The sequence below is a fragment of the Petaurus breviceps genome, unplaced genomic scaffold (genome assembly GCF_028583685.1).
Source record: "Petaurus breviceps papuanus isolate PSGF00001 unplaced genomic scaffold, PetGlider_PUasm1.0 216, whole genome shotgun sequence".
Taxonomy (NCBI): domain Eukaryota; kingdom Metazoa; phylum Chordata; class Mammalia; order Diprotodontia; family Petauridae; genus Petaurus; species Petaurus breviceps.
Window position 1 is genome coordinate 2,084,274 of NW_027185867.1, and position 21,495 is coordinate 2,105,768.

Sequence of the window (21,495 nt, forward strand, 5' to 3'; positions counted from 1 at the left end):
AACTGTGGTAAGGACAGATTAGACATCAGAGACAAAGTCAGACAGAAAGAATAGAAGCAGTGGATAAGTTTGAATCTGGTTCCAGTAACCCAAGTAGAAGCTAAGAATTCTACCTTTGACTCATCCCCCAGTTGATTCTTTTGCATCCATTTATTTTCACTTCCATTACCTTGTCTTTTACTCCAATTTCTTCCCTTTCCAATCTATTCTCATACTATAGCCACTGTAATGCATAAGTATGACTAAATTATTCCCTTCTCAAAAACCTTCAATTGCTCCCCACCAAATAAAAGCTCTTTAGCATTTCAATGCCCTCCATATTTGAAACCCAATCTAATTCTTCAGCCTTTTTCACACTATTCCCCCATCAGTAATTTTACATTTTTCCCAAACTAGGAAAAATTGTCCCCAGTTCTTGGAATGGACTCCCCAAATATCTCTGCCTATTGAAATCTGTATTTACTTATTTTTTTAACGTCATTTACTCCCTGGTAGAACTCTACATTGAAGGTAGAGACTGCTGTTCACTTCTGTCCTTATCTTATAGTCTTGGAAAGATGAATGGGGCACTGAGAGTATAAGTAACTTGCTCACTGTTTTACAACTTAAGAGACAGAACTTGAACCCTGGTCTTCCTGACTCCAAGGCTGGACCTTTATCCACTATACAATGCTGTCTCCCATCTCACATAAGCAGGCATTTAATAAATATGTTTTTAAAAATTATTACTGAAGTGAAATACTTCTTAACGTTCAAGTCCCAGTTCAGTCTCAAAGTCTTCCACGAAATCTTCTGATTCCCTTTTTAAGAAGGTCTACTTCCAAAGATCATTAGGAAAAAAGGAAAAGAGCATATATGTTCTAAAATATTTATAACAGCCCTCTTTGCGGTAGTAAAAAACTGGAAATTGCAGGGATGTCCATCAATTGGGGAATGTTTGAACAAGTTGATTGTGATGAAATACTACTGTGCTATAAGAAATAATGAGCTCAATGATTTCTGAAAAACATGGAAAGACTTGTATGAAATAATGATGAACAAAAGAACCAATAGAACACTGATTACAGTAAGAGCAAAACTGTTTTAAGAACTTTGAGCAAATAAGTTATTTTGTCTATTATAATAGATGCTATCTGCATCCACAGAAATAACTAATGAATAGAGAAGTATGTATAGAATAATTTTATGCATATTTGTATTTAAAAATAGCCATCTCTCTAGGGTGGGGGTGGAGGGTGAGGAGGAATGAAGAGAAAAAATTTACATGATAATTGTTATATATTTGAAAGGAATAGCAAGTTGTGCACAACAGATTTGTAAAATGTACAATCATATATTTTTTTTTACTGTACTATGTTATAGAAATGCTTGCTTTATTCATAAATTTAAAATAAAATCAATTTTTTGGGAAAAAATAAAGACCTCTCCCTCTTTGAATCTTTTATGTCACTCTCTTTGACCCTCCTCTGTCACATTTCAATATGCATAATTGTTAGTTGTGAGCCTTTTCTTTCCCTTACTAGACTGTATAGACTGCAGAGACAGAATTTTCTTTTCTTTTATCTTTGTATCTCTAGCACCCTGTTCCTAAATAAATATTTGAATTAGATTTAATAGGAAAGCACTGGAGGTTTTGAGTAATGAAGATAAAAACTGTATTAAAATTAATCTAGAGTTAGTATCTAGAATGGCCCAACAAAGCAGGGCACACTAAACAGAAACTAAAGGGGTGGTGTAGAGGGTATTGCAGCAATTATCTATGGATGAATTTCATCACCCAATTGTATGCCACATCAAAAACTTTCTTAAATTATTTAGGTAATTAACAATTATTAACAACATCAAAGAGCTTTTAAAGTAACAAAACTTATCACTGCAGTGTTAACCTTGAACAGTAACTGTCTATCCTGCATTTAAAACTATGATTTATGTGTAACTTTTCAAGAATATACTTAAGTTTTATTTTAATTCTTAAATTCAATTTAATAAGTCTTATTTAAATTCCTTGATTGACTGTCAACATTTAATTACCACAGCAAAATTTTTTATTTTACCTTATAACTCCAGGTAATGTATCAGGGAACCATGACAACTGCAGTTCTTGTCTCTTTTGCCTAATCACTGAATTAATTTCAGTGACTTCTTTAAATTCTGTACTAAAAGACAAATTTTAAACATTTTATCGTTATGAAAAATAAAATCAATCTTGCCAAATACTACAGTGTAGGAATTTTTTTTTCATTAAAACATTGCCAAAATGAAAGGAAAACTTTACAACTGATTATACAAAAAATTATTTAAACAATACATATTAACATAGTCAATAAAATATAAGTTTCTGATAGTTAATGGAAATAAGGCAAGAAATACAACATTTGCATTTCTATCCACCACAAGACATAGATAGCAAGAGTAAGTTCTGTAAGCAGAAAATCCCACAGGCAAGTAAAATTTTAAAAAGATATGTAATCCCTCAAAACAACTTATTTTAAGAGAAACAGATTACCCAATGGAGTCTACTATTTATTGTAATGGAGATATATATATAGCACAAACTTTTTAAAACTCACTCAGAATTCTTTGCTTCTTTGACAGTGTCAAAAAGTTAAGCAGAAATGCCCTATTTTGACATATTACTTGAATTGGTTTATCCTTGTTTACCACTACATATATACCTAAACATCTGATCTCTGACAGGATCTCTCTTGATTTTTATTCTTTCATGGATTAGTCTCTAGAATTAAGCATATAATTTACCTTTCATATCACATGGGAAAAATATTCCACATGAAACAATAACTCACATTTTTGGCCATGTCTTTGAATTTAAAAAAAAAATAATGAGCTCTAGATATATATGTCTTTTACAATGGCATTGCCCACAAATAAAAGTGTCTTCAAGATCAATTTCACCTGGAAACAACAAATGGCAAACAGGGAAGCTGTATACTTTATTTTTAAATTGGAAGCCCTAATTTAAATTTATGTAAAAGCTTGTTTAACATTACTGAAACACCACAGGTTACAATCAATGGAAAATACTCACCAGTAACTTCTAAAGGTACAAGAAGATTCTCCAGTGTGGTTATCAGAAGAAAATACACTGGAAAAATAATTTCGGAAGTAGTGATTTAGGCAGTTCTGTCTCTGAGGCTAGAAAAGTAAAAAGATAATATCGTAACAGAGTCAAATAATATTTATATTAAAATTATTTTATATGCTCAAGAGAAATGTTTCTTGTATTCCAACAGACCTTATTTATCTTAATTGATGTGGCTTTCCTTTTCCTTATTTCCCCATTTGAAGTGTTTCCTGCATCAAAAACACAATGAGGTTGGCAACCTTTTCTAAATTTTTATTTTAGAATAGTATGATAATTTACTTAAATTAGTTACAAAGATTAAAAGTATATATAACTAGGCTAAAATTAAAATTCCACATAAGACCTTCTTGTTTGTATTAGGTTTCACATTTTCCAACCTTTTGAATGACAATGAGATAATGGACCAAAGGTACAGAAGGAAAAACATGGCTATACCAATAGCAGAGGTGTTAGAACAACCATAATAAAATGTAATACATACTTTAAAATCTTTTTAACATTTTTATTTAAAGTTTTGAGTTCCAAATTCTCTATCTCCCTCCCCTCCCCCTTCCCTGAGACGGTAAACAATCAAATATAGGTTATACATGTGCTATCCTGTAAAACATTTCCATATTAGTAATTTTGTATAAGACTCGAATAAAATTAAAAAAAAAAGAAAGTTAAAAATGGCATGCTTCAGTATGTATTAAAAAAATAACAGCTCTTTCTCTGGAGGCAAATAGCATGCTTCAGCATTAGTCATTTGGGATTGTCTTGGATCATTGTATTGCTGGGAACTGTTAAGTCATTCACTGTTTTTCATAGAACTATATTGCTGTTACTGTTTACAACATTCTCCTGGTTTTGTTCACTTCACTATGTATCAGTTCATGTAAATCTTTCTAGGTTTTTCATCTTGCTTGCTATTTCTTATAGCACAATAATATTCTAATGCAATCATACGCAGCAGCAAACATACAGAAAAGCCAGTCCCCAACTGATAGGCATCCTTGTGATTTCCAATTCTTAGCCACCACAGAATATATATATTGCTTTTTGGAGGAGGAAGGGTAGGGCAATTGGGGTTAAGTGACTTGCCCAAGGTCACATGGCTAATTAAGTGTTAAATGTCTAAGGCCACATCTGAACTCAGGTCCTCCTGATTCCTGGACTGGTGCTCTATTCACTGCGCCACCTAGCTGCCCCCACAGAATATATATTTTTTTAAAAGCTTATATAAAAGTCACTGTGTAGCATTCAAGCCATTTTTTTCTATTCTTCATTATATAGGAAACATTTGTGTTGAGGTTGATCAAGTCCACAATAAGAAGTCATTTTCTTAAATGGAATAAAATAAAATATTAATAGAACATAACTGTATTATTCATGTATTTGTTTTTTGGCTGTTAGTGAAGTTAGCCCTCCTTACTATGCTAGACATACCTTTTATTGTTAAGACTACACACAATAGAAGAGTGTTTCTTCTGTCTTACTGGTTGATAAAAGCTGTGGCTACTCAAAAGCACTAACTTCATATTTCTTTAAGCTGATCACACAAAGCAGCTGCTTGACTTTCTATTATCCATCCTGCACAGATATACTATATAGAACCATCTGCACAAACATTAAATGTCTGAGTTCCTGAGTTTCAGTTGATTATTCTGTCTTGCCTTTTGATGCTAAATAAGGTTTTCAAATAGTATTGATAAAAGTGTTGGAACAACTATTATTAATATCTGTGACCAATCAAATCTCCAAAGGATTATACTATACATTTAAAATTTATCTGGTAAGTCAAGATTCTCAAGAAAGTAAATAAAAGAAGTGAGAACTATACTAGTAAGTAGTCATCATTAAAAATACACGGCACATTAAAAAAAATAACATTGATCAGTGGAATTAATTAGGTACACAAGATTCAGAAGCAATATAGGGACCTATTGTTTTATAAGTCAAAAGACTCAAAACTACTGGGATAAAAATTCATTATTTGAGAAAAACTGCTCGGAAACTGAAAAGCATACTGATAGAACAGCTTTTGAACACAGGGAATTCTTAATCTGGAGAGTCTGAAATTTATAAAAAAATATTTTTATAATTTTACTCCTTTTTTACTCCAATTTTTTTCTTGGTATTTGCATTTAAAAGCAAAAGAGGAAAAGGATGTGCACATACAAAAATGTATAGTACTCTTCTTACTGCAGCAAAGAACTGGAAATAAAATAAGTGCCCATCAACTATGGAATGGGTCAACAAATCATATTATTAATATAGTGGATTATCAATGCAAAGATGAAAAATGATGAAAAAGACAGATTTCAAAAAAACCTAGGAAGAATTCCAGGTGAACTGATATGAACCAATACATAGTGAAATGAGTAGAACCAGAGAACAATTTAAGCAATGACTAAAACATTGGAAAGGGAAACAACTGAAAGACTTAAGAACTATGAGCAATCATATGATTAATACTCAGTCATGGTTGTCACCCCTTGGCAAAGAGGTGACTAATGGCTCGAAGTACAAAATGATACATTTTCAGACACAACCAATATAATGATTTGCTTTGTGTGACAAGTGAGGGCTTCATTTTTGGAGGAGAAAGAGGATTCCGGGAACAGTGTTACTGTTACTTTTTGCAAAAAAAAAAAAAAAAAAAAAAAAAAAAAGGAAAAAGGAGCACCAACTAATCATTTTAAAAAATAAACAGGAAAGGAAAGGAACTGTTAAGGGGACAGAAATAAAACAGGACAGTGCTGGAACTCCCATGTTAAACTTAAAGGAATGGGGGGTACTTTTACACACTCTTTCACTGTTCTTTTTTGTATTAGTAAACATTTTTTATTGTCAAGTTGGTAATAATAAGGAAAACTTGATTTTAAAAAATCAACTGCAGGTGCCTGGTTAGCTGTCCTATGGTTGCATTAATGATTATTATTTATCATCCTTTAAGGATGGAGTTAACATTAAATTGGCACTCCCCTAAAGGGTATCCTGGTTTCTCATTTAAGTTACATTTATTCAATATGCATTTATCTAATACCTATTGTGGATACAACATTAATTTACTTGTTGGTCTAATAGTATGTTATTATAGCGCTATCTTTTTAGTATAATATTGTTCTAACTTTTAGGATTCTGTTCTGGATGAAAACAACAAATAATTTTCCATCCAATAAAGGCTGGAATAAGACCCAAGATTTATTTGGATCTCACTGTACTATATTTAATCTACAACTTAGTCCAAAACCCTGTTCATAAGTGTTTCTTCCATAGTTCTAGAAATCATTGGCATACAGTAACATGCTAGGTGATTTTTCTCAAGATCAGTCTAAAGGTCTTCTAAAAGGGCCCTTCAAAGAGTGTATTCTCTTTGGTGAGCACAGTAGCATTAAGTCCTTTAAATGTCTTGGTTCTTCATAATATAGAATTATCACTTGAAAAAGCACAATTAAGTAGTAGTTTGCCACTGAAGTATCAAACCAAGATATGCTACCTTCAACAGCTAAGTTAAAATTCATTGGTGGCCTAAAAACTGTCTGGTCATTAGCTCTGTCTGTAACCATCAATACAAAGGGTAGAAGGCATAGAGCTGAAAAAGAGATATAAGTGCTCCATGTGGAATAAAGATTAGCTCTATTCTGTTTGCAAAATTTAGGCCTGATATCAGCAAAATATTTCCTAACAATTAGAGTCATACAAAGAGGGAATAGGTTTTAAGAGGTGCTGGGTTCCTAATCCTTGGAGGTCTTCAGGAAGAGACTAGACAACCACTCATCAAGTATGTTGTGCTGGAGATTCCTTTTGTGTACATGTTGAAACAGATGGCTGCTTTCTTAGAAGCTTCCAACTCTCAAATTCTGTGATTCTGTGACAAATGCCAATCCATATGCCTACTTACAAATCTACATACACTTCATACGGGAATGATCCTCACAGCAAGGGTAGCTTCAATAATAATATTTATTAGGGAATAGGCAAGATTTTACAAGCCATGTTCCATAGTGGATTACATCTATACCTTAACACAAGTGGCTGAAAAATATAAAGAATACAAGATCCTATGTATGTTATTAGTTAAAAATAAGTAGCATTTGATTTGCTGGGGCAAGATGCCATCTTACTGCCTCACTTCCAACAAAATCATTTAAAATTCCTAGAAAGACACCACAACAAAAATAAACTCATCTGATAACCCTCTAGAGGATCGTAAACATCCTGTGAGACAAAATGAGGAGACATATGCTCACCAAAGGTTTGTTCAACTCTGTGAAAAACATCAGGGGTTGAGGAAAAAAAAACAAATGCTTATTAACTGAAAAAAAATTTTATTAGAAATGGATTCCCTGAAAATTACAGTGGATCAAACAAATCAGTCTCCATGAAAGCAGAAGATTAATCTGTAAATAAAGTAGAATTTATAAGGTGTCAGTCAGCTGTTTTAATTCAAGGAGAGAGAACGTAAAAATCATTTGGCTGCCTGAAGACCACAGAACAAAAAAATCTCCAACAAACCTTTCATTATTCAAGAAATAATAAATTAAAACTGCCTAGGTCTATAAGGACAAAGTGAAAGCAAAGAACATCAAAATGAAAACCCCCAAGAATATAATAGCCAAAACCTGGAGATTCCAGGTCAAAGAAAAACTGTCTGCCAGGAACTAGAAATATTGACTTCAAATACTAAGGAACAATATGAGGTTATGTGGGAACTCTTAAAAAAAAAAAAAAAAAAAAAAAATTCGTTAAAGGGGAAATCTAAAAAAAAAAAAAAAAAAGGAAAAAATCCTCAAATGTGGTATTCCAAAAGAAAAAAAGACAAAGGCTAACTAATCCTAAAAAACTGACTACTGGGGCAGAGAGAGAGGAGGACCTTTAAGAGGACAGAAGGCTTTCAAGCATTCTGGAGAGAATTCCTTTAGCTTAAGGAGCTAAAGCTAAGGAGTAAAAGCACTGAAATGTAAATACAGGAACCAAAAGAAACGCAAACATAATTTGATTACATATAATGATTAAGTACTTATATACTAATTAAGGGTTAGATGAAATTAATGTCCCTGCTTGAAAACTTAAAAGTCTTTCAAAGACAAAGAGTTAATACAAATAAAGGGAACACAAATGGTTTTGTTCTGTTTTGATGATCTTAAAGAAAAAAGAGAGAAAAGGGACTATACTAGAGGGAAAAGGAGGAAAAAAGGAAAGAGAGATAAGGAATATGCACTCAAAGCACCTACTATGTGTCGGGTACTGTGCTAAATAAGCACTTTTTTTTCTAGAATTATCTCATTTGATGCACACAACAATCTTGGGAGGTAGTCGCTATTATTTGAACTCAAGTCTTCCTAGCTCCCAGGCCTATCATTATCCATTGTGCTACCAACTGACTCTTTAAAAAAAAAAAAAAAAGGAAGAGTACAAAAATATCTATTTCATCTCTTTTTGTAATTAGGGATACCCATCAACTGGGGTATGGCTGAACAAATTGTGGTATATGAATATAATGAAATACTATTGTGCTATAAGAAATGATGAGGAGGTAAATTTCAGAAAAACCTGGAAAGATTTACATAAATTGATACAAAGTGAAATGAACAGAACCAGGAGAACATTACACACAGTAAGAGCAACACTGTTTGATGATCAACTATGAAAGAAAGACTTGAGCTCTTCTCAACAATACAATGACCCAAGAAAATTCCAATAGACTCATGATAGAAAATGCTATCCATATACAAAGAAAGAACTCATGGAGTCTGAACGCAGATCAAAGCATATTATCTTCACTTTTTTCTGGTATTTTTTCCTTTTGTTTTCTTTCTTCTTTCACAACATGACTAGTATGTAAGTATGCTATACATGACTGCACAAATATAACATCAAATTACTCGGAATTTTGTATAGGAAGAAGGGAGGGGGAAAATTTTTGAACTCAGATTTTTTTTTTAAATGAGGGGCAGAAACAAGATGATGGAGAACAGGCCGGGAGGGATTTGTTCTGTGAAGTCTGGATTCAGTCAAAGGGCTGCTCTTGAGGACCTAGAGGACCACACCTCCCTCAAAGCCACAGGTTCCCCCACCCTTGGACTAGGCTAAGCACTCTCCAAAGCCCCTCCAAAACACTTTAAATAATGCCTGAAAAAAAAAATCTAGTGTAAGAAGTCACAAAAGAATGGAGTGAAAAATTTTTCCACCTCCAAGAAACTTAGAAAGTTGGCTAGAAATTACCATTGCACTGAAGTGAGAGTGGAGCACAGTCCAGTTCAGGCCACACACAGCAAACCAACAGTAGTAGGTCACAGAATAACTGAATTGGCAGCATTGCCAATTTCTGGACCCCTCAGCAAGAGAGGGTAAGAGGTTGAAATAACTGTGACTGGGGCGGCCAGGTGGCTCAGTGAGTAAGAGCACCGGCTCCAGTGTCGATATGACCTGGAGATCGAATCCCGGGCTCAGACACTTAGCACCCACCCAGAAATACCTGGCCGTGTAACCTTGAGCAAGTTACTTAACCCCAGTTGCTTAGGGGTGGCCAGGTGGCTCAGCGAGTAAGAGCACCGGCTCCAGTATTGGGATGACCTGGAGATCGAATCCCAGGCTCGGATACTCAGCACCACACCCAGAAATAACTGGCTGTGTAACCTTGAGCAAGTTACTTAACTCCGATTGCTTAAAAAAATAAAATAAATAACTGTGATTACAGGGACCCCTTTACTGGCACAGGGGGGCAGGACTCTGTCGCACTGTCCATATTTGGATCTAGATCTCAGTCTTGGGTCTCAATCCCAAGGAAGGGAAGAGCTTGCAGGTGCAGGGGAATAGAACCCAGGTCACAGTTCCAGAGCAGAAAAGGGTGCCTGTGGTCACTTACAGAGCAGAGAACAGGCAAGGAGAGTAATAAACACACCTCTCCCTAGAGCATAACACCTTGGAAGAACTTAAAACTTTCATATTCCCAGAAGCATATCTGAAAACAGCTGCACAAAAACCTGAAGTGTGGGACAGAACCCCTTGCTTTCTCAAAGCACAGCCCCACTTTAGCAGTTAAAAGACAAGAAACAGATTGGGAAATGAGCAAATAGCATAAAAAAAAAAAACTTGACTATAGAAAGTTACTATGGTGACAGGGAAAATCTGAACACAAACTCAGAAGAAGACATTGAATTCTAAACTACTACACCCACAGCCTCAGAGAAAAATATGAACTGATCACAGGTCATGGAAGATCTCAATTTTAAAAATCAAATAAGGGAAGCAGACAAAAAAAAATTGGGAAGATAAATCAGAACGATGCAAGAAAATCACAAAAAAAAAGAGTCAATGGCTTGGTAAATAAGGCATCAATATATATACACAAAAACACCTTAAAAAAACAGAATGGGCCAAATGGTAAAAGAGGCACAAAAATCCAATGCAAGGAACAATGCCTTGAAAAGTTGAATTGGCCAAATGGAGAAAGATGCACAAAAATTCACAAAAGAAAATAATTCCTTAAAAACTCACTGAAGAAAATAATTCCTTAAAAATTATTATTGGTTAAGTGGAAGCTACTGACTCTATGAGACATCAAGAAAAAAATAAAACAAAAAATGAAAATAAAGAAGGCAGTGTGCAATGTCTCACTGGAAAAACAACTGACCTGGAAAACAGATTCAGGAGAGATAATTTAAGAATTACTGAACTACCTGAAAGCCATGTACAAAAATGAGTCTAGATATCATCTTTCAAGAACCAGGGGGTAAAACAGAAACTGAAAGAATCCACTGACCACTTCCTGAAAGACATCCCAAAATGAAAACTCCCAGGAATATCACAGCCAAACTCCAAAGTTCCCAGGTCAAGAAGAAAATATTGCAGTCAGAAAGAAACAACTGAAATATGATGGAACTACACTAAGGATTACACAGGACTTTACAACTACTAAATTAAGGAATCAGACATATGATATTCTGGAAGGCAAAGGAACTAGTTCTACAAACAAGAATCACCTACCCAGAAAAACTGAGTATAAAACTTTGGAAGGAAAAATGGACATTCGATGAAACGGAAGACTTTCAAGCATTCCTGATAAAAAGACCAGATCTGAATAGAATATTTGACTTTCAAAAGCAAGTCTCAAGAGAAGCATATAAAAGTAAACAGGAAAAAGAAATAATATGGGATTCAATAAGGTTAAACTGCTTACATTCCTACATGGGAAGATGATCCTTGCAATTCCTAAAAACTTGCTCATTATTACAGCAGTCAGAAGGAGTATACATAGAGGGAACAAATATGAGTTGAATATGATGGGATAATTAAATAAATAAAGCTGAGAGAACATTTTGGGAAGATGGTAGAGTAGGTCAGAAAATTCTAAGCTCTTAAGATTTTCCCCCACAAAAGAGTTAAAATACATGGAGGCAGAGCCAACATGGCAGAGTAAAAACAGGACCTCCGCGTGGCTCTGGCTCCCATAACCTCCAATACATGTAAAAAAAATTATTCTAAACAAATTTTAGAGTTACAGAACCCACAAAGTGACAGAGAAAAACAAATCTCTCACTGACGAGCCCAGCAGGCTGACAGAAAGGGTCTATCACATAGGCTGGAAACCCAGCAAAGTCCCAAGTCAGCAGTGTATTTCCGGCCCCAGAGCGGCCCCAACCAGGGGTGGCCAGAGCAGACTTCAAGAGAGCACACCAGCAGCTGTGGCAGTTTCTAGACTTCTCAACCCATGAACACCAAAGACAAAGTAAAAGGTCAATGTGGAACTTTGCTGGGGGGGAGGGGGAAATGTGGGACAGGACAGAAGAGCTTGGTCGCATAGCCCCTGGCCCCTGCCCCCAGGGCAAGAATAAGCTGAGGCACAGCAGCTGCATCATGTGGTTGCCTCAGGAGCTCCTGGCCTGCAGATTGTAGGGGGACCAAGCGACCATTCAGAGGGTAATCAATCTTGCTTTGACCTGGTTGGATCTGGATCACGGTCCTGGGTGGTGGTTCTGGGGTGTGTGGCCAGTGTGTAAGAACTTGTGGGCACTGTAGAGAGGGTGCCCTCGTAATAGCTCTGGCAGCTATAAAAACCCCAGCAATTTGGGGCAAAACTCTCTCCATTAAGAGCTCAAAAGTCAAGTAATTGGCTGGCAATATGAGCAAGCAGAGGAAGCACAAACAGACCACAGAATCCTTTTTTAGGGACAAAAAGGATCAAGGCATGGAGCAAGAGGAAGACAATGAAGTCAGAACTTCTCCATCAAAAGCCTCCAAGAAAAATGTGAACTGGAAGCTCAAGAAGTATTTTGAAAATCAAGTAAGAGAAGTGGAGGAAAAACCAGGAAGAGAAATGAGGATGCAAGAAAATCATGAAAAGCAAGTCAAGAGCCTGCTAAAGGAGACCCAAAAAAATACTGAAGAAAATAACACCTTAAACAATAGACAAACTCAAATAGCAAAAGAGACCCAAAAAGCCAATGAGCAGAAGAATGCCTTAAAAACCTGAATCTGCCAGATGGAAAAGGAATTTCAAAAACTCACTAAAGAGAATAATTCCATCAAAATTAGATTGGAGCAATTGGAAGCTAATGACTTTATGAGAAATCAAGATACTATAAAACAGATCCAAACAAATGAAAAAATAGAAGACAATGCGAAATATCCCATTTGAAAAACCACTGACTGGAAAGTAGATCCAGGAGAGGTAATTTTAAAATTACTGGACTACCCGAAAGCCATGAACAAAAAAAAAAAGCCTAGACACCATCTTTCAAAAATTTACCATGCAAAATTGCCCTGATATTCTAGAACCAGAGGGCAAAATAGAAATTGAAATTTTCTATTTGAAAATTCTTTTTGAATTTTGAAATTTGAATTTTTGAAATTTGAAATTTCTATTTGAAACCGATCACCTCTTGAAAAAGATCCCCAAAAGAAAACTTCTATGAATATTATAGCCAAATTCCAGAGTTCCCTGGTCAAGAAGAAAATACTGCAAGCAGTCAGGAAGAAACAATTTGAGTATTGTAGAAATACAATCAGGATAACACAAGACCTAGCAGCTTCTATCTTAAAAGATCAAAGGGCTTGGAATATGATATTCCAGAGGTCAAAGGAGATAGGATTAAAACCAAGAATCACCTACCCAGCAAAACTGAGTATAATGCTACAGGGGAAAATATGGTCATTAAATTAAATAGAGGACTTTCAAGCATTCTGGATGAAAAAACCAGGGCTGAATAGAAAATCTGACTTCCAAATACAAGAAGCATGAGAAGGTAAACAGGAAAAAGAAATCAAAAGGCACTAAAGTTGAACTATTTACATTCCTACATGGAAACATGATCATTGTAACTCACAAGGCTTTTGAGGATCGTTGAAGGGAATATATGCAGACATATATGTATACATATGTATGTACAGGAGGGTGTATGTGTATGTAAATATATATGTGAGAGTGGGCATATATGTATGTTCATGTATACATAGACAGAGGGCACAGGATGAGTTGAATATGAAGGGACGATATCTAAAAAACAAAATTAAGAGGTGATAGAGCACTGGCCCTGGAGTCTAGAGGACCTGAGTTCAAATCCAGCCTCAGACACTTAACACACACACACACACACACACAAACTAGCCATGTGACCTTGGGCAAGTCACTTAACCCCAAATTGCCCTACCTTCCCCTCCAAAAAAAAAAGCAAAAATAAAAAATTAGGCTTGAAAGAGATTTTATAGTGGAGTGGAGTATAGGGAAGGGGGAAGCATGTCAATGTTACTCTCATCATAACTGGCTCAAAGAGGGAAAAATATGCACTTAATTGAGAATAGAAATCTATCTTAGCACACAGGAAAGCAGGAGGGGAAGGGAATAAAAGAAGTTGGAAGGAGGATGATATAAGGGAGGGCAGATGGGGGGGAGGTCAAAGTCAGAAGCAAAACACTTTTGAGAATGGATAGGGTTTAAAGAGAGAGTAGGATAATCAGGGAAAAGTAGAAAGGAGGGAAATACATAGCAATCGTTAACTATGAAAAAAAATTTACAGCAAGTTTCTCTGATTAAAACCTCATTTCTGAAATTATATAGAGAACTGAGTCAAATTTATAGAAATAAGAGTACTTCTCCAATGGATAAATGATCAAAGGATGACGTAATCAAAGCTATTTACAGTTATGTGAAAAAATGATCTACATCACTATTGATTAGAGAAATGTTTATTAAAAACAACTCTGAATTACCACCCCACACCTATCAGATTGGCTAATGACAGAAAAGGAAAATAATAAATACTGGAGGGTATGTGGGAAAATTGAAATACTAATGTTCTGCTGGTGAAGTAGCATACTGATTCAATCATTCTGGAGAAAAATTCAGAACTATATCCAAAGGGGTATAATCATGCATACCCTTTGACCAAGCAAAATCATTACTAGGTTTGTATCCCAAAGAGATAAAAAACAAAAAGGAAAAGGACTTATCTATACAAAAATATTTATAGCAGCTCTTTTAGTGGCAGTAAAGAACTGAAAGTGAAGGGATGTTCATCAATCAGGAAATGGCTGGACAAGTTGTTGTATATGATTATGATGAAATATTACTGTGCTATAAAAAATGATGAGCACAATTGCTCTCAGAAAAATCTAGGAAGTGTTACATGAACAGATGCAAGATAAAATGAGCAAAAATGGGAAAACATTGCATATAGTAGCAGCAATACTGTAGGATGAATAAACAAAACAAACTCCAATATCAGAAGGGGCAGCATGATGAAGGAATTAAAAATAAATACAAAAGAGAACAAAGGGAAGAGAAGAGGAAAAGCTGTAGAGTGGAAACATTCTGCTTTGTTTACAAATCACTATTATAAAGCACATTCCTCTTCTGCCATCTTTTTCTTTCTAAGCATTGTGGGAAAAGGGGGCAGGGCAGGGACATGAGAGAGGGAAAGGGGGGAAGAAGAGTTTAAGAAGTTCAGATGGAAGAAATACACAACTAATATCAACAATCATGAATATAAACAAGATGGACTCACCTATAAAATGGAAAGGAGACCAGAACTGATTAGAAAGCAGAATCCAACAACATGTTGTTTACAAGAAACACACTTCAAACATAATGAATGATTCATAAAGAGTTAAAATGAGGGGCCAGAGGAAGATCTATTATTTTTCTGGCAAATTCAAAAGAGTAGTAATAGTTGAGATACCAGAGATTGACCAACATGACAGAAAAAAAAAACAGTAAATGCTAGAGGGTGTGTGGAAAAATTGGGACACTGATGCATTGCTGATGGACTTGTGACCTAGTCCAACCATTCTGGAGAACAATTTGGAACTGTGCCCAAAGGGCTATAAAACTGTGCATACCCTTTGACCTAGCAATACCACTACTAGGTCTATTTCCCAAAGAAATCAAAAACAAGGGAAAAATATCTATTTGTACAAAAATATTTACATCGGCTCTTTTTGAGGTAGCAAAGAATTAGAAATCCAGGGGATGGCTATCAATGGGGAAATGGCAGGACAAGTGGCATATGATTGTGATAAAATACTACCATGCTATAAAAAATAGAAGCAGGATAGTTTCAGAACAACTTGAGAAGTTACATGAACTGATGCAAAGTGAAGTGACTAGAACCAGGAGACCACTGTACACAGTAACAGCAATATTTTAACAATAATCACTGAAAAAGCCCCTCTGATGAAGACAATATTCCAAAACAATTCCCATGATGAAAAATGCTATTTATCTCCAGAGAACTGATGAACTCTGAGTGTGGACTGAAGCATACACCTTTTAAATTTTATTTTTCTTGTTTTTGTGCATGTGGGTGTTCTTTTATAACATGGCTAATATGGAAACATGTTTTATATGACCTAACATGTATAGGTGCTATCATACCACTTGTTTTCTAAATGGGTGGGGGAAAGGCAGGAGAGAGGAAAAGAATTTTGGAATTCAAAAATGTTTTAAATGACTAAAAATTTTTACATGTGAAATATTTAACAAAATAAATAAAATACATCTTTTTTTTGGCAAGGCAATCAGGGTTAAGTGACTTGCCTGGGGGCATACAGTAAAAACAGATTTTTTCAAAAATGAAAAAAACAAAAACAAAAAAGGAATATCAACTAAGATCTCAGATCAAGTAATGGTTTATAAAAAAGATTAATAAACAAGATAAACAGGAAAACTTTATCTTATGCTTAAAGGCACTACAGACAATATTACAACATCAATACTGTGTGTGAGTGTATGTGTGTGTATTTATATATGAGAGAACCAAATGCTATAGCATTTATAAAGGAAAAGTGAATTGAATGACAAGGCAAAATAGACAAAATCTAGTAAGCACCTATCTTTCTTTACCTTATTCATCTTTTTCTATCTGCTAAGTTCAATCTAAGTAGCTTTTTACTTTCCAAGTTGCACCTCTTCCTAGAATTTTAGATTCATTATTCTACCCACCTTGGGAAACAATTCCAAATAACCTATATGGAAACTCTTGATTTATAATGAGACAATTATTATCAAAACAGGTAATTAATATCATGTATAATGTAAAAACTAAAGCTTAAAATGCTTAAAATTCTAGTTCTTTAAATTAAATTCTTTAAATTTAACATTAGACAATGTTAAAAAATATCAAAAAATAAAAAGATTTCACTCAGTCAAAATTCTTAAAGTTCTATTTTGACAAATGGTATGTTCTGAATAAGTTCACTGTGAAGAGTCCAGTTTAACAAGGTATTTTCCAAATATATCTTTGTTAATGCAAAGCAACTGTGGTTCATCTGTGTACTAAGCAGAGAACAAACATTGCCAGAGATAGTTAGTACATAACAAAAGTCATGTTCTAATGACTTCACAAAACAATTTAATATGAAAAATACATTTAAATTAAGAATTATCTTAAAAACAAAAGCATACTCAAAACAAACAGCATCAAAAAATGCAAACAGTACCTTAAGTTTCAAAGATTATAGATGATAATAAATCAAGAAAATTAAAGCAGACAAAAGACTACTACAGACATCTTCATTTGGATGTTAAATTGCCTCTATCTTATAAGATTCATATACTAATATAACAGTGGAATGGGAGGGTCCAACCCCTCAAGAAAATATAGTCTCCTCTGCTTGGTAGCAGCCCACGTTGATGGCTTGGAGAGGCCTACCTCCAAAATACTGGAATGGAGCCTGCCCTCCATTTCACATTATTTTGTGATGACAGAAATACTCATTATTGGCAAAACTGGATACTCAAAGGAATCAATAAACCAAATTTCTCTTTCTTTCTTGTTGGCCACTAGATACAAACACTACTTTCTGAGCTCCAAAGATTTGCTCAGGTCGGAGAATGAGTCCTTTTCCACCTAGGGGCTGACCCCAAAGCACATGGATTCTCAAAGCAAACCTGTGTCTAAGAAAGAGCTGCCTCCTCTTATTCTTCTTTGCTACTGTACAGGGTGAAGTAGGCTCTCAAAAAAAAAAAAAAACCCACCTCCCAGAATGGGACAGTCCTTGAGAAATGACTTGTTTGACCTAGCCTACCAGTGGATTGCTCTGGCAATCAAGGTACTACCGTGTTTCCCCGATAATAAGACACTGTCTTATTAATTTTTTTGGACAGAAGAACACCAGAGGGCTTATTTTCAGGGGAGGGCTTATTTTAATGAACATTGACAGCAATTTTAATAAACAGGTAAATGTGAACAAAAAAATGTACCTTTATTCAATAATGAATTCAATAAAGAACAGGATGACGTGCTCACTGCTGCAGCTCTGATTGGATGCAGCTCGGAGCGCGGCATGTGTTTCACGGGGGGGGAGGACGGTGCATACAGAGGGTACCATAATGTAGCGTGTAGCGCAGGGGATCACCTTCACTACAGTAGCAATCTCAATAGGGCTTATTTTCGGGGGAGGGCTTATTTTAGAGGAATCTTACACAGTACAGGGAGGGCTTATTTTCGGGATAGGTCTTATTATCGGGAAAACACGGTATTGTCATGTAAGCAAAGAAACAATGTGTGCAAGCTATATCACACCCAGAAATGAACTTAATTATAAGAATATTCATAACTACTTTAAATTTTAAGTTTGAGCCCACTCTCCTCAAAGATTTGTAAACAGAAGAGAGTCTGCTCCAGTTCAAGGGGAAAAATTTTGTAGTTTGGTTCTTGATATATTTTTACAACAAATATCTTTATAAAACTAACTGATGTTAACTGGTTAATTTATATTCTGGAGATACTAGCTGGGTAAATTGATAGTGGGGTGATGATCAGTGTTGGGTGATATCAGGAGACTAGAGTAGAACAGGGAGCCATTATTATTAGGAAGACAACCTCTCAGGGCTAGGTACTGAGAAGTTTAAGATGGATCCTGCATCATTTTCTTATTAATCCCAGTTACAATTAATTGATTTTGTCCTGTGACTATTTAAGTCATGATTCTTTGTCTTTGAACTCAGTTTAGAGTTCAGCTGGCCTATAAGTGGCTAAGTTTAAAAATATAGTTTTCTTGCCTCAAGGAATTTAACTGAACTTGGAGAATGTGAGTAAAATAATGAAATTGGGCCTGATATCTTTTTTTTTTTAAGCAATTGGGGTTAAGTAACTTGCTCAAGGTTACATGGCCAGTTATTTTGTGTGGGTGTTAAGTATCTGAGGCCGAACCGATCCCGGGTCTCCCAACTCCAAGGCCAGCGCTATTATTCACTACGCCATCTGGCCACCCCATTGCCTTGATATCTTTACTCCACCAAGCTACCCTTCAAGGATGCCTGGTTTACTGTCCAAAACTCTGGGCTGCTATCTTGTATCTGGACTCAAAAAATAAGCACTTCTTCGTTTCATGAGAGAAGGCAGGGGGGTCATTGCAAGCACCCATTACCAAACTTCCAACCAATAATGTTATACCCTGTGCCTCAGCTCTGTAACCAATCATGTTGCTCCTATGATGTCATGACTATGATGTCATCTACCCTGTTCTGTTCTTTATTCTGTACTCCCCAAAACCTACATAAGATGAACTGTCCTCTTGCTTGGGGTCTTTGGCATAAATGGAGGCAAATCATTGACCCATTTATTGACAGGTAGGATGCCCCTGCTAACAAATATTATCTTGTTGTTAAATTCCAGTTTCTTTTTTTTTTTTAAGGTTGATCAGATTTAAAACACCCAGCCCTGTCCTCTGCCTTGTTGCTTCAACATCTTCAGTTGTTTCTCCCCACCCCACCCCTTTTTTTTTGCAGGGAGGAAGGCAGGACTATTGGGGTTAAGTGACCTGCCCAAGTTCACACAGCTAGTAAGTGTTAAATGTCTGAGGCCACATTTGAACTCAGGTCCTCCTGACTCCAGGGCTGGTATTCTACTCACTGTGCCACCTAGCTGCCCCGTTAAAATTCCAATTTCTACAGTATCTATAGTAAAACCCTAAGGGAGAGATATCTGCTATCTGGAGACCTGACTTGTGAGTGTAAGAGAGAGTCAGAATAAGAGACCCTACAGTTTTCATGGGCTATACTAACCAAGCACAGGTCACAAAGTTTACAACTTGCATAGTCCAGTAAGCTTCACTTTGTTTTATGGTCACAAGTAATTCACAATCATTTTCTGAGTATATAATACATTCAAGGTAAAGTAACTGATAAAGATGCTACCCCCAGAAGGATATTATAATCTACTTGAGAAGGCTAGATAAACACATGGAAAAAAACCAAGCAATGTTAAATGCCTTTACAATAAGTGGTACACATAGTAATTTCTTTAAAAATTTGAGCAAAGGAATAACTTCAAGGTAGGCTGGTCAGTCATGGATTCACAAAGGAAGTGAGATCTAAAGTGAGCCTTGAAGAATACGTTCAATATTGAGGAGAAGAAAAGAGAACATTTTAAATGGAGGTCATCAGTGTAAGCAAAGGTAATGAACAAGGTTCATATAAGGTAAAAGAGGAAGGTGGTAAGGAAATTTAGATGCATAAGGGTCTTGACCATATAAACTAAGGAATTAATGGGGAGTTAGTAGGGAGTCACTGAAGGTTCTGAGAAAAGGAACGATATTAAAAAAATTATTAAACAAGATGAAAATAAAGTTTTGTCATGAGTCAGTAACATGAGTCAGAGACTGGTAAAGGAAAATCAGTTATGAGGCTACCTAAAAAGCCATAGAATAAAATGCGTAAGGACCAGAATTAAGAATACCAAAACAGGAATGATAAAAAAGGAATAGAACACCCAAAATTACTTACTATGTATTTTCTTCAAATCTTTATAAAACTTTGTACTTAACAGATCTCTTTTGACATCTGCTCTTTTCCTGTGAATATCAAGAAAGAAATGAAAACTATGAAAAAGTAATAGTTTGTTTTTTATATTACTAAGTTACTACAACAGGATAGTATGTTGGAAAAATCTGTGTATTCAGTCTCATTAATTCTCCATATAATATTCAAAATTTTAAATAGTTTATGATCATGAAAAATGTAAAATAATTATGTTTCTAAATCCCTCTGCTGAAAGAATAATTTTATGCTTAACCACCAGATTATATAGCACATTAGGGTTTACAACAGATAGACAGACTGAAACACACTTTTCTGAACACAAGAAAAAAGCTATGTGCATGAGACACATGAAGAAAATTATATATCAAAGGAAAACATGGAACAGAACAGCTCACATTGAAGTCTCTAGCATAAAAAAGAAAACTTTTACTTAAGTAAAATTCACAACTGATTAGAATAAGAGGTATCTAATCCATTATCACTAAAAGAAAGAAAATGTAGGAGTACTCCATAAATTTCGGGACAAATCTCCCTGTGGAATACTCTCAGTTTTACCTTTAGTTACCATTATCTTTTGTTGCCAAAGAGATAGAGGATATTTCTACCCACCTATTAAGGTTATAGTTAATGTACCTTTAAAATATTAAGTGCTTAAAAACATTTTGCTTTACTCATTTAAGGGACTAGATAATACCTAAACCAAGCTTTTCTGAACAAACTTAATTATGGAACTATGGTAACTGAGTTTCTATTTCTGGAATTTATCACTGACCTCATCCAGCTTTTAATATATACAGAACAGGAATCCTGTTTCTTAAAGGAGCATTCATTTTTCTTATCATCTGTTTCTCTTAATTGTCTCTCTACTTGAACCTATAAAGAAAATCAAATTCATAGCATTAGAATTCAACATGATAAAAAAAAAATGCTAACTTTGTCTATACCAAAATGGTACAAGACATGAGAACTAGTGTTTTCATTGAAAAAAGTTGCCCAAATATTGACTTTTAATGATATGACTTGTGTATCAACAGTCCTGAGATAGAAATAGGTTTTAGAGGATTCAAATATCGTCCCTATATGAAATACGCTTTTGGAACATGAGTTATCAATCTAAAAATGGAAAATACTTGACTTTAGGTACTTA

General features: G+C 35.1%; 1 protein-coding gene across 4 annotated transcripts in view; it reads right to left on the reverse strand.

The window, feature by feature from the left end:
* The window catches only part of SCAF11 (SR-related CTD associated factor 11), a 91,665-nt gene that overhangs the window by 14,205 nt on the left and 55,965 nt on the right, over window positions 1-21,495 (reverse strand). For all 4 annotated transcript variants that reach the window (XM_069094249.1, XM_069094247.1, XM_069094246.1 and 1 more), the window contains exons 5-9: window positions 21,121-21,221; window positions 20,313-20,380; window positions 3,254-3,312; window positions 3,047-3,153; window positions 2,055-2,156 (exon numbers count right to left, since the gene is read on the reverse strand). In XM_069094249.1, coding sequence (XP_068950350.1) covers window positions 2,055-2,156; window positions 3,047-3,153; window positions 3,254-3,312; window positions 20,313-20,380; window positions 21,121-21,221 — 437 coding nt within the window. The remainder of the gene's footprint in view (window positions 1-2,054; window positions 2,157-3,046; window positions 3,154-3,253; window positions 3,313-20,312; window positions 20,381-21,120; window positions 21,222-21,495) is intronic.